The sequence below is a fragment of the Arachis ipaensis genome, chromosome B02 (assembly GCF_000816755.2).
Source record: "Arachis ipaensis cultivar K30076 chromosome B02, Araip1.1, whole genome shotgun sequence".
Classification (NCBI taxonomy): domain Eukaryota; kingdom Viridiplantae; phylum Streptophyta; class Magnoliopsida; order Fabales; family Fabaceae; genus Arachis; species Arachis ipaensis.
The window spans coordinates 46,994,356-47,008,098 of NC_029786.2; the positions used below are offsets into that span (position 1 = coordinate 46,994,356).

A 13,743-nucleotide genomic window follows, 5' to 3' on the forward strand; every position below is an offset into this window, starting at 1 on the left:
TTATGATTTACTGTTTATGTCATTTAAGTTTCTTGCAATCTAAGTTTCCGTTATTTACTTTCAGTCATTTAATTTTCTTTCATTACTTCAGTTATTAAAATTTCTTGTCATTTAATTCCTTGCAATTTCTTTCAAGCATTCAAATCTCATGAAATCAAAACCATGTTTGCTCAACTAAACTACCAATTAACTAAAGTTTCTTAATCTACCAATCTCCGTGGGATCGACCTCACTCCGGTGAGTTTTACTACTTGATACGATCTGGTATACTTGCCGGTTCTACGTGAATTATTAATTTTCGCGTATCACTTATCAATTTAAAAAGAGTTGTCACAATTTAAGAATAAAATACTGGGAGTAGAGTTCACAGGTCGTCTCCCAACGAGTTGACAAAAGAGTGCAATTTATTGGTCAGGAATTTTCTAAGAAATTTTAAGAGTTGGAGAACAGAAAAATAAATGATTGTAAATTAAAGCAATGAAATTAGCAAGAGAATTTATATAATCAAAATAAAAAGCCTTGACCGGGAGAAGACTAATTGGAAGTTATATCCTTGTTGAATTTTTCCAAGTGCAATAGTAAGAGGTTGTTGTTTTTACTTAGTTAACTTTTACCGAATAAAGGAAAGTCAAGTAATTGAGCTAACTCTAATTCACAAGTGCTAATCCTCTCCTATGGAAGGATTAGCGTTAGTGACTAGAGAGTTAGCCAACAACTTCTAATTAAAATTGACACTTGAGTATTCCAACTCAAGGGTCTCCTGTTAATCAACTCCCAAGTCAAGTTAGAAGTCTACTCCATTGACATGAATACCACTTCCACAGACATATAAAGGGAATAAAAAGAAGACATGATAAATTAAATAAAATAATTATTGAAAATTAATTAAAGGTAAAAGTAGTTCTTCACATTAATAAATTCCAAAATCAAAGATATCCATATGTATATCTGAACAGGGTAAATGGGTGATTAAAAGAATAAGGAAAGAAGAAAACAAACTAGACTGATGGAAACTTCAACAGAGGTAGTAGCTCTTTTCAATATCCAAAATCAAAAGCATAAAACTCTCAAACTATGAATGTGAAGAACCCTAGAGGAAGTAATATTTCTCTCTCCAAGATTCAAAACTAAAACTAAAAACTGTGTAAAAATGAATATGTGTTGAGTCTCTGATTGTCCCCTGGCTCTAGTCTGTGTTTCTGGGCCGAAAACTGGGTCCAAACTCAGCCCAAAATCACCTCTAGCGTCGTCTGCGATTTCTGCACGTGGTGCACGTCACGCATACGCGTAGGTCACGCGTACACATCGATGGTCTTCTTCGTGTGTCTCGCGTACGCGTCAGGTACGCGCACGTGTCGCTGTGAAAATATCCAAATCACGCGCACGCGTGAGCCATGCATGTGCATCGATCCTCGCTGGTTATCTCCTTTATTTCTTGTGCTCCTTTCATTTTTGCAAGCTTCCTCTCCATCCTTTACGCCATTTCTGCCCTATACAGCTTGAAAACACTTAACGCACGGATCACGGCATTGAATGGTATAAAGGGGAATTAAAATACACAATTTAAATGCTTAGGAAGAAAGTTTTCAACCATAGAACAAAATTGGGAAGGAATTGTAAAATCATGCAAATTATATGAATAAGTGTGCAAAGACTTGATAAAAACCACTCAAATTAGCACAAGATAAACCATAAAATAGTGGTTTATCAATCTCCCCACACTTAAACATTAGCATGTCCTCATGCTAAGCTCAAGGAGACAAAAGGAATGAATGGGGGAAAGTAAGACTCATGAGATGCAACCTATGTATGTGAATGCAACTATATGCTAAGATGTTTCTATCTACTTGGTTAAAAGTAAACAAGTTCTCCAAGACAAACATAAATCAGATTCCACTAATTCAAATAACACAGTAAGAGACAGGTAAACTTGTAAGAAGATAGCTCATGAAAGCAAGGAGCATAGAATCAAGCATTGAACCCTCACTAGTAGTATATATGCACTCTAATCGCTCAAGTGTCTAGGGTTAATCCACTCTACTCTTCTCTAGTCATGCTTTCTAAAACTTTGTTCTTCATCTAACCAATCAACAAATATTTAATGTACCAATGCAAACATCATGAGATCTTTTTAAGCTTGTAATGGGGCTAAGGTAAGGGTGAGGATATATATATATGGCTAAGTGAGCTATAATATGAATCTTTGACTAACTTAAGTTCTCACCTAACATACACATACTCTATATAATTCTAAAATCATGCCTAGCTACCCAAAACCACACTTTTGTATATTTCACATACTCATATACCAAATTTTCCTTAATTCCACCACATATGCATTGATCTTTTATTAAACTTGACATTGGGGTAATTTTGTCCCCTATTTATTTATTTATTTATATTGTAATATATTTTATTTTTGATGAAAATGAAAGCAAACATAACATATCAATGCACATGATTTTTCTGGTCTCACATGAGTATGCACCCAAATTTCCAATACTTTTGTCAACACAATTTCATTAACCCAAGTTCCCACAATTCTCCACACTTAATTGATACACAATCTCTATCTTAAGCTAACCAAAGATTCAATTGGGGTAATTAATTATTTTTCCGCTTAAGGCTAGTGATGCGGTAAAATACAGAACTAATGGGGATTAAAAGGCTCAAAGTGGCAAACAAAGGTAATTGAAATGGTAGGCTATTTGGGATAAGTGAGCTAATAACAAATGATGACCTCAATCATATGTATGCATGCAAATACACTAAACAATGGACATATAGAATGGAACAAACTATAGATTACAATCATAGAGAAGAAAACACACAAAAATAAAAATCATGGTTAAATAATGTAACCATATAATTAAACTCAAATCTCACAGGTTGTGTGTTCTTAGCTATAAACCATGTTCCAAATTACAATCTTCAAACAAGTTTAACATAAATTTTCAATTTAAATTAGTGAAATACTATAAAATAGGGTCTTGAAAAGAAATTTATTACTTTAACCAAGCAAAACATACATGTAATCTATCCTATCTAACAAAAGAAAAACTAAAATGCTGGTGTTAAGAGAGAGAGATTACCTCTGAAAGTAAAGGACTGACCTCCCCACACTTAAGGCTTGGCACAGTCCTCCGTGCCATCAGTAAGGAGTAAGGTAGGGCTGGAAGCATCGCCTCCACTGTCTGGTTCGCCATGGCTCCCTGTGCTACTGGGTGAAGGGGAGTCCGGAGTGTCCTTCTGTTCCGGAGGTGGGTGGGTACAAACTATGAGTTCCTTCAGATAGGTGTATCGACGCTTGTTACATTGCTCCATTTGCTCCATCCGCCGGTCTTGCCGGTCGAACCTCTCAAGGATCTGAAGGAACATCTGATGGACGGATGGTGCTTGTGGTGTGGATGATGGTGGAGTAGAAGAAGGAGGAGTATCAAAGATGGGCCTGATAAACCACTATTTTATAGTTTATCTTGTGCTCAATTGAGTGGATTTTATCAACTCTTTACCCACTTATTCATGCTATTTGCATGGTTTTACTTTTTCCGTCCTGATTTTGTGCTATGATTGAAAACATGCTTCCTTGGCCTTATATTTGCTAATATTAATCCTCTCTTATTACCATTAGATGCCTTGATATGTGTGTTAAGTGTTTTCAGAGATTACAGGGCAGGAATGGCTTGGAGGATAGAAAGGAAGCATGTAAAAGTGGAAGGAATACAAGAAGTTGAAGGAACTACAAAGCTGTCAGCCTGACGCTCTCGCACTAAAACGGTCATAACTTGAGCTACAGTGGTCCAAACGACGCGGTTTTAGTTGCGTTGGAAAGCTAATGTCTGGCGCTTCGATTTGATATATAATATATCATAGTTGCCTTGACTCTAGGCGACGCAAATGCGCGCTCCACGCGGACGGGTCGCAGTGACAAAAATAGCGTGGCAGATTTCTTCTCCAGCGATTTATGGGCTGTTTTCGACCCAGTTTTCGGCCCAGAAAACACATATTAGAGGCTATAAAATGGGAGAATCCATTCATTCATAATCATCAGCTCATAATTCATAATTTTTAGTTTTAGGTGTAGTTTTTAGAGAAAGAGGTTCTCTCCTCTCTCTTAGGATTTAGTTTTAGGATTTAGGATTATTTCTTCTTCATCACAGGTTCAATAATGCTAAATTTTTTTTCAAGAATATTTTTGTTATTTTTTTATTTACCAGATAATGCTATTTCTTCACCAATATAGAATAAATTAATTTTAAAAATTTAAAGTTTTAAAATTTTTTGTTTATTGGATATTTTTTAAATTCTTTAATTTGCTGGACTTTCTTTTATTTTTTTAATTTTAAATAAAAAATTTATTTTTAAATTTAAAAATGAAAAAATAAAAAACTTTGTCTTTTGAAATCCTAAATATTTTTTCAAGAATATTTTTTTCTTCACCGGATAATGCTATTTTTTCTCAAATGTAAAATAACTTAATTTTAAAAATTTAATCCTTTTAAATTTTTGTTTATTGGATAGTTTTGAAATTATTTATTTTTTTAGTTTTAAAATTTAAAAATAAAAATCTGTTTTACTTATTTTCCAAATATTGCTGGACTTTATTTGATTTTTTATTTTAAATAAAAATTTTATTTTTAACTTTAAAAGTTCAAAAAAATGAAAAAATTTGTCTTTTGAAATCCTAATTTTCTTTCAAGAATATTTTTTATTTTTTATTCACGGCATAATACTATTTTTTCACAAATATAGAATAAATTAATTTTAAAATTTAAACTTTTTAAATTTTTGTTTATTGGATATTTTGAAATTCTTTATTTTTTGGCAAAAAAAATTATTTTTTTAGTTTCAAAATTTTTAAATAAAAACTATTCATCTTTTTTTCTTATTTTCCAAATATTGCTGGACTTTTTTTATTTTAAATAAAAAATTTAATTTTTAAATACAAAAATTAAAAAAATAAAATATTTTGTCTTTTGAAATCCTAAATTTTTTTTCAAGAATATTTTTGTTATTTTTTTATTCTTCGGATAATGCTATTTCTTCACAAATATTGAATAAATTAATTTTAAAAATTTAAACTTTTGTTTATTGGATATTTTTGAAATTCTTTATTTTTCTAATTTTTGATAAAAAATTATTTTTTTAGTTTCAAAATTTAAGAAAAAAAAGTTTTTATCTTTTTTTTTGTCATCCAAACATATCCCACTAAGCATTCAGCTGTCCAAGTAGTGAAGGATACTTCCATGACGGAGTCTACGTCGCACCAAATTTCTGCAGTGACTTCTGCTGAAAGCATTGGATGAAATAGAAGCCGTTAAAGAACCCAAGCAAGTTTTCATACATTTATGTCCTCATGTGTGATGACAAGTCATCATATGCTAGTTTTGCAAGCATTTTTCACTTGTTTCATTAGTTTTTATGCACTTTCTTGCATTGTAAGTTAGCAATTTGGAGTGGAATTGCATGGTTTCTTTGAATCAATCAACCACCATTTAATTAACACAAATCTTGAAGTTTAAGCTAAAATTAATTGGTTTTAAATGAATTTTAAGCTTTTTGAATTTTGTGACACTTTGATTGGTTGTTTTGATTAATTGTAGGTGAAGAAAAAAATAAGAAAAGCGTGGCCAAAGGAAGAGAAGCGTGGCTCAAAGAAGGAAAAGCGTGGATGCATTCAAGAAACAAGGGTATAAAGCTCTTGCCAAGAGCATTAAAGCTCTTGTGGAGAGCTTTCCTTCAAATAATCAAAAGCCAAGCTCTTGCCAAGAGCTTAAAAGCTCTTGCCAAGAGCTTTATCAAAAGCACATGGAAGAAGGAAGCAAGGCAAGCTCACATGCAAAGCTCTTGCCAAGAGCTTTGCCCAAGAGCTTTTTCAGGCATTCCAAGGGAAAAATCAAGGAGAAAAAGCTCAACTATGCACTCACCAAGACTTGAACCCATGACCAAGGGGAGGGGCCAGCGCTATTCCACAAGGAAAAAGATTCGAACAGGGAGCATCAAGGAAGCAAGGCCTTGTGCGCCACTCACTTGCCAAGGAAAATGGCCAGCAACTTCCTTCACCAAGATTCGAACCGAGTACTACAAGGAGGCAAAGACTTAAGCGCTACTCTTGTGCCAAGAAAATTAAATCCACAAGTGCTCCACCCAAGACTTGAACCAGGGACCTCAAGGACAAGTAAAGCTCTTGCCAAGAGCTTTAAGCTCTTGCAAAGAGCTTTGTTCTCTTGTCACAAGGGAAGGACCGTGCGCACTGAAACAAGGAAGGGAAGCAAAGCTCTTGCCAAGAGCCGAGCCTTCGCCTGGGAGGTGCACCATGGGCTGAAAATTGAACCAAAAATCCAAATTAATTCATTTCTTCACCAAATTTTAGAGCCCACCCAAATTCTTAGATCCAAATTAGGAAGTGTATAAATAGGTGTTAGTTTGATTTAGAAAGCACCTTTTTACACCTTTTACTTTCTTTTAGAATTTTCACTTGTAATTTTGAGAGTTTTTTTTACTTTGATTTTGGATCTTGGAGAATTTGGAAGGAGAATTGATCTCTCTTCTTCCTTGTTCTTACTTCTGCACTCTTTACTTCTTTTCTTAGATCTTGGGTGGAGAATTGAAGAAATTCTGTTTCAATCTCACTTTGAGATCTCTTTGTTTATTTTTCTGCATAATTCTAGAAATTGAAATTTGAATCAAAATTCCATTTACTGCTTTCATCTTCTACTTCTCCTGCAATTTACTTTTCTACTTCTCTTGCAATTGTTCTTGGTTGGATCAAGGAAGGATTGAGATCTAGATTTGTTCTCTAGTCTCTTCTAACCCTGAGATCTTTGACTTCTCTTGAACCATCGCAATTGAGCTACATTTTGCTCTCTGTTTGGATTTTCAAGCAATTGTTCTTTTCTTGTTTAGATTTGTTGCATTCTAATTCACCCTTTACTTCTCTGTTTAATGCCATTTTACTTTCTCTTGTTTAATTTCTGTATTCCCAGCTGATGCATTCGCATATTTGCTATATTAGCTAGTTAGTTTAGTTAGTTTTAGCTTAGTTTCATTCATTATCTTTGAAATAAACTAGCAATTTTATGAGTTTTACCTCCATGCATTAAAACACCAAGAACTAGGTAAAATTGTTGGCCAAATTCATGCAAACATTCAAGGAGTTTATAAACAAGTTGATATGAATGATTCCCTTGAAATTTATTTCATAAGATGGCAAGACTTTGAGGAAGTTTCTTTGGTTTATGCTAGGTAATGAAGCTAGAAAGCAATGGAGCAAGAATGAGAGTAAGAAGGCTTAAAGATACATCAAGCTTGGCAAAGAAGCAGGGGTTTGCACGTTGCCAACTTGCACTTCTACTTGAGTGCTTGGCAATAACGCCAGGAGGCAAGACTTGGTCCAGGGAAGGAGGCTAGCACGTTGCCAACGCTGGAGTATAAAGGCGTGTGCAATAGCAACGTGGTGAGCAAAGCTTGGAGCAAGAAGGCAACGCAGCAAACAAAGTTTAGTGCCATGAAGAGGTTCGAGCACGTTACCACCATGCTGGAACAAAGGCGTGCTTGTGAACAACGCTGGCCAGCAACGCAGCAAGAAAGCAAGGCCTTGGAGAGGATCTAGGGAGCTCGAGCACATTACCAACGCCAGCTTTCATTGGCATGTTTCAAAGCAACGCTAGACACCCACTCAAGGCACCCCTGACCTCCACTCGAGCACGTTGCTAACGCCAACTTCCATTGGCGTTTTCCAGGGTAACGTAGCAAGCAAAGCTTGGTGCCATAAGGAAACTCAAGCACGTTGTTGGACTGGGAGAGCATGGGCGTGTCCCAAGAAAACGCCAAGCAAGAAGCTAACTCAGGGGAAGAAGCATGCACGTTGCCAACGCCAAGTTCTGAAGGCGTGTTCATTGGCAACGCAACAAGCAAGATCTTGGGCCAACCATGAGTTCAAGCACGTTGCCAGCCAAGAGATGCAGGGGCGTGCTTGATAATAACGTAGGCAAGCAAGGAGGCTGTCCAGGAAAGGGAGCCAGCACGTTGCCAACGCCAGAATCCAAAGGCGTGTTTAGGGACAACATTGCAAGCAAGGTTGGAAACTAGAAGGCAACCCTGGAGGGCAATCTCAAGACTCTAGCACGTTGCCAACGCCACCAACAAGGAAGTGTTTTGTGACAACGCCAAGCAAGGAAGCTGTCCTGGAAGGAAGCCAGCACGTTGCCAACGCTGAGTGCATGGGCATTATCCAAGGCAACGTAGCAAGCAAGCTTGGAGAGCAACCCCCCCTCACTCGAGCACGTTGCCAACGCCAAGCTCTATAGGCGTGTTCCAAGGCAACGTGACAAGCAAAGTTGAAGCCAGAAGGCAGCCCTGGAGGGGAGCAGCGAGCACGTTGCCAACGTGCCAACAAGGGGGCGTGTTCAGCAACAACGCCAGCCCCATGTCTCAGCCTTGGGAGGTTTGGCACGTTGCCAACTTGGAAGAGAGGGTGCGTGTTCAGCAACAACTTCAACAAACTTGGCAGCCCGACCTTACCTTCTTTGAGGAAGCATAACTTGAGATAGGAAAATTCAATTGAGATGATTCCAAGTGCATTAGAAAGAAGACATTCTAAGCTTTCCAATGATGTATGATAGTCTATATTGAAGCAGAGGATTGACACTCAAATTCTGGGCAACATTAAGCATGAAAGTGGAGTCAAGAAGAAGAAAACCAAGTTGTTAGCAACAACTTGAGCTAACAACGCCCAAGTTACAAAGCCCCAGCCCAGGAAAACCAAAAGCACGTTGCCAACGTGCTACAACACTAGCGTGTTTGCTAGTAACACCACTCAATGGGCCAGAATTGATGACAACTTGCTCTGCTTCCTCTGTTCCTCACAAATGCCAGCAACTGCATTCCATTGAGCCAGGAATTCAACCAAGAGAAAGCCCACATTGCTAGCCCAAATTAAAGGTCTCTGAAGGAGTTTTAGGAGCAGTATAAATAGAGAAGAGTTTGATACTTAGAGGTAGGATTTTGACTTTTTGCTTTGGAACTTGTTTTTAGACTTTTTGACACTTAGACATTTTCTATTACACTAGTAATTTCTATTCTCTACTTTTTCTCACCGGTTTTCTATTTTGTTTTTCTTGCAACTTTGAATTACAGTTTTAAGAACTTCTTCTTCTTCTTCTTCATTCTTCTCTACACTTAGTTTAATTTTCATCTATTGCAATTGTTGTTAAAATTGGAGCTATGATTCACTAAACCCCACTTTCATTAGGGGGAAGAGCTCTGCTTGTTTGAATGAATTGATAACTCTTCTCCTCCTTCTTAATTCAAGTGGTTAATCCAAGAGAAAACTCTTGTTCTTCAAAGATTCAATCACCATCGAGAGAGGGATTAATCTATATGAATTATGTGGTGAATTTGAAAAAGGAGTCACATAATTCAGTTTAGAGTTCATCCTTTCATGATTTCCTTGATCAATACACTTTGGTTGGTATGTGAGATGTAACCTTCCTTAGTTGAGATTCTGGAAATTGTGTGGCTTGGATTAGAAATTGAACTTCATCTCTTCTCATGAACAATTAGATCACGAGAGTGGCAATTGGTTGTGTTGAGAGAAATTGAGTTACCAAGAGATTAGGATTCAATTACCCACAATTTGCCATGGATCTATACCCATGATTGAGAAGGAATTGATCAACATCAATTCAGGAGAATTTGCATCTCTGATCCCTAATGATCCTCTCCATCATCAATTCTCATTTCTTTTGCTCTTTAGTTGTTTGAATACCCATTACCCAATTCCCTTCTACATTCTTGCAATTCATTATTCTTGTCATTTACATTCTGTTTCTATATTTCTTGCTATTTACTCTTATGCTCTTTAAAATTCTGCAATCTTTACTTTCTTGCAATTTATCTTTAATGTCATTTAAGTTTCTTGCATTTTAAGTTTCAGTTATTTACTTTCATCTTCTTTCTCTCTTCTAGTTCTTTAAATTCCTTGCCATTTAATTCTTTTGCAATTATGTTCAAAAATCACAAATCTCATGAAATCAAAACTATGTTTTCTTAACTGAATCTACCATTTAACTAAAGTTGCTTAATCTACCAATCTCCGTGGGATCGACCTCACTCTTAGTGAGTTTTACTACTTGATACGATCCGGTATACTTGCCGGTAATTACGTGAAATTAATTTTTACGTATCACCAGCTCCCGGATCCTTTTATTATTCAAGCAATTTACATTTCTTGCACTTTAAGCTTCAGTCATTTACATTTCTTGCAATCTAAGTTTCTACAATTTATATTACTTGCACTTTAAGATTCAGCTTCTTTACTTTCTTTGTTCTTTAATTTACTGCAATTCTTCCCTCTCCCTTTACAATTCATGCAATTTAGCTTCTGTCAATTACAACTCACTCAAATCAACTCTTGTTCACTTGACTAAATCAACCACTAAACTAAAATTGCTCAATCCTTCAATCCCTGTGGGATCGACCTCACTCACGTGAGTTATTATTACTTGATGCGACCCGGTACACTTGCCGGTGAGTTTTGTATTGGATCATTTTCCACACATCAATGTGAACCTATGAATGAGAAGTCCCCTAGACGGGCAAGAACCATTCCTGGAAGCTCTCTCTCCCAGTTCTTTCATAACGCTAAAGCCTTACCTATACTATAGGTGATAAACCATAGCATTCTTCATACCCTGCCTCTGAAGGATCGATGATAGACCATTGTTGGCGGACCAATGATAGAAGATCGGAAACTGGGAAGAGGTCTTTTGAAATCCTAAATTTTTTATCAAGAATAATTTTTTATTTTTTGTTCTCCGGATAATGCTATTTTTTCACAAATATAGAGTAAATTAATTTTAAAAATTTAAACTTTTAGAATTTTTGTTTTTTGGATATTTTTGAAATTCTTAATTTTTCTACTTTTTCGTAAACAAATTATTTTTTTAGTTTCGAAATTTAAAAATAATAAAAGTTTTCATTTTTTTTAGTAAAGGACAAATAGGTCCCTGGCCTTTTTTTCTGCGGACATTTTCGTCCCCAAGGATTGGAAAATATATTCATGTCCCTTACCCTTCCAAAACGCGGACAAATTTAAGGCGCTGACCTGGCCGTTACGGGAGTACACGTGGCATGTAACTTTTTAAAACAAGACATATTAGTCCTCTCACACTAAAACGTGTAGCTTTTCAAAACAGGACATATTAGTCCTCTCACCCCAAAATGACGTCGTTTCACCCAAATCTCCAATTTTTCACATTTATGAGCCAGCTTTGTTTTTGCCTCATTAGCTTCTTTCTCCAATCGAACAATCCGAGTCCTATACTCCTCAACCTTCTCTGCTTCAATTTTGGCAATTTGCATCTCTTTTTCTGCAGTTTTGCTCTTCTCCGCTTCTACTGCCTTCAAAGCTTCAGCTGCTTTCTTTCTCTCCTTCTCCAAGTTTTTCTTCTCCTTATCCGCCTTTTTCTTCTCTGCCTCCAGGAGCTCCTTCAACCTACTGATTTCCTTTCCTTATCAGCTATACAAGCTTGAAAACCCTCTATGCTCTCATTTCCATTCTTAGCATCACCACCAGGTTTCTGCCGAATCGCATCAATTTCAGACCTCAAGCTACATACTACATTCTCTAAAGATACTCTAGCATTACATTCTTTAAGCTTCTTCTCAGCGTCTGCTTTGGCTCGCGCCCGTTCTTCTTCACATTCTGCAGAAAATACAACATTGCAATGTTCACTAATTACAACTTAATCCAATCTGTTCAGTGAATCCACTCGCAGAAATTCCACTACATATGCATAAAATTCTTATTCAGATACACTACTCACATCCCAAAGAAAAAGGCACAAAAATGAAAAATTGAAAATAAATAAATAAATAACCTTGGCTGAGCTTCACATTTTGAGCCTGAAGTTCATTGATTTTGGTTTCTAGAAGCTTCATAGCTTGGCGAAGAGCGTTTCGTGATTCTTGAAGCTTCGAACACTTCTTCTTCCACTGCCACAGAGAAGGAAAATAACTAAATAAATAAAAAACTCGGCTTTGAATGACAAATAAAGTGAAAAAGAGAAAAAGAGAGGGTTTTACCGCTTCACAGTGGAAGCAAGTAGTGGCGGCAACAGGTTCGAATAGGTGATCTGCAGTGAGAGCCATTGGCGGCAAAGAGGGAATGGAGAAATGTAAGATTCTTCAATCACTGGTATCGGAACCAAACAGTAATTAGAGATACACAGTGGCGGTATAATCAAGTAATCATTTTTACGCCATTAAAACCCTAAACCCCTATAGCAGAGATTCTACACCACCGTTCTCTTCGTCCTTGGGGTAAGCGAGGGAGTGGAAAGGGAGGGGAGTAGAGTGTGTTAGGGTAAGTGAGGGAGTGGAGAGGGAAAGGGATGGGGCAAGGAGAGGAGGGGCAGCGTAAGTGGTGGTGGAAGAGGGAGTCAAGGGGCAGGAGGTGGTTGGGGTTGGAGGTGGCTGAGGACAGCGTAGGGCTCATAAATGTGAAAGATTGGGGATTTGAGTGAAACGACGTCATTTTGGGGTGGGAGAACTAATATGTCCTGTTTTGAAAAGCTACACATTTTGGTGTGAGAGGACTAATATGACCTGTTTTAAAAAGTTACATGCCACGTGTGCTCCCGTAACGGCCAGGTCAGTGCCACGGGAGCCACGTCAGCGTTTTTCGTTGAGTCCAATGGAGTCACTTAAACGGAGAGGTAAATTTGTCCGCGTTTTAGAAGGGTCAAGGATATGAATGTATTTTCTAATCGTTGGGGATGAAAATGTCCGCAGAAAAAAAAGGTCAGTGACCTATTTGTCCTTTACTCTCTTTTTTTTGTCAACCTAATATTACCGGACTTTATTTTATTTTTTATTTTAAATAAAAAATTTAATTTTTAAATCTAAAAATTCAAAAAAATGAAAAATTTTGTCTTTTCAAATCCTAAATTTTTTATCAAGAATATTTTTTAATGTTTATTCATTGGATAATACTATTTTCTCACAAATATAGAATAAATTAATTTTAAAAATTTAAACTTTTTAAATTTTTTTATTGGATATTTTTCAAATTCTTTATTTTTCTACTTTTTGGCAAAAAAAATTATTTTTTTAGTTTCAAAATTTAAAAATAAAAAGTTTTCATCTTTTTTTCTTGTCTTCGTATTGTTGGACTTTATTTTATTTTTTTATTTTAAATAAAAAATTTAATTTTTAAATTTAAAAATTCAAAAAAATGAAAAATTTTGTCATTTGAAATCCTAATTTTTTTTAAGAATATTTTTTTATTTTTTTATTCACCGGATAATGATATATTTTCACAAATATAGAATAAATTAATTTTAAAATTTAAAATTTTTAAATTTTTTTTATTGGATATTTTTGAAATTCTTTATTTTTATACTTTTAGGGAAAATTTTATTTTTTTGTTTCAAAATTTAAAAATAAAAAGTTTTCATCTTTTTTTTGTCTTCAAAATATTGCTGGACTTTATTTTCTTTTTCTACTTTGAATAAAAAGTTTAATTTTCAATTTAAAAAATTCAAAAAAATAAAAATTTATTTATTTCGAAATCAAAAATTTTATTTCAAGAATTTTTTTTTCACTAGATAAAGCTATTTTTTCACAAATATAGAATAAATTACTTTTAAAAATTTAAAGTTTTTAAATTTTTTCGAAATTGGATATTTTTGAAATTCTTTATTTTTATACTTTTCGGCAAAAAAATTTATTTTTTTTGTT

General features: G+C 35.4%; 1 protein-coding gene and 1 long non-coding RNA gene across 2 annotated transcripts; one reads left to right on the forward strand and one right to left on the reverse strand.

The window, feature by feature from the left end:
* Window positions 4,625-10,866, forward strand: LOC110267649. Its single transcript, XR_002355501.1, has 2 exons — window positions 4,625-4,671; window positions 10,765-10,866. It is a non-coding gene; the product is annotated as an uncharacterized LOC110267649 (long non-coding RNA).
* LOC110269222 lies at window positions 11,256-12,153 on the reverse strand. Its single transcript, XM_021116913.1, has 3 exons — window positions 12,088-12,153; window positions 11,883-11,997; window positions 11,256-11,707 (listed from the first exon to the last, which is right to left on the reverse strand). The coding sequence occupies exons 1-3, from the start codon at window positions 12,151-12,153 to the stop codon at window positions 11,493-11,495; spliced, it is 396 nt and encodes a 131-aa protein (XP_020972572.1). The 3' UTR covers window positions 11,256-11,492.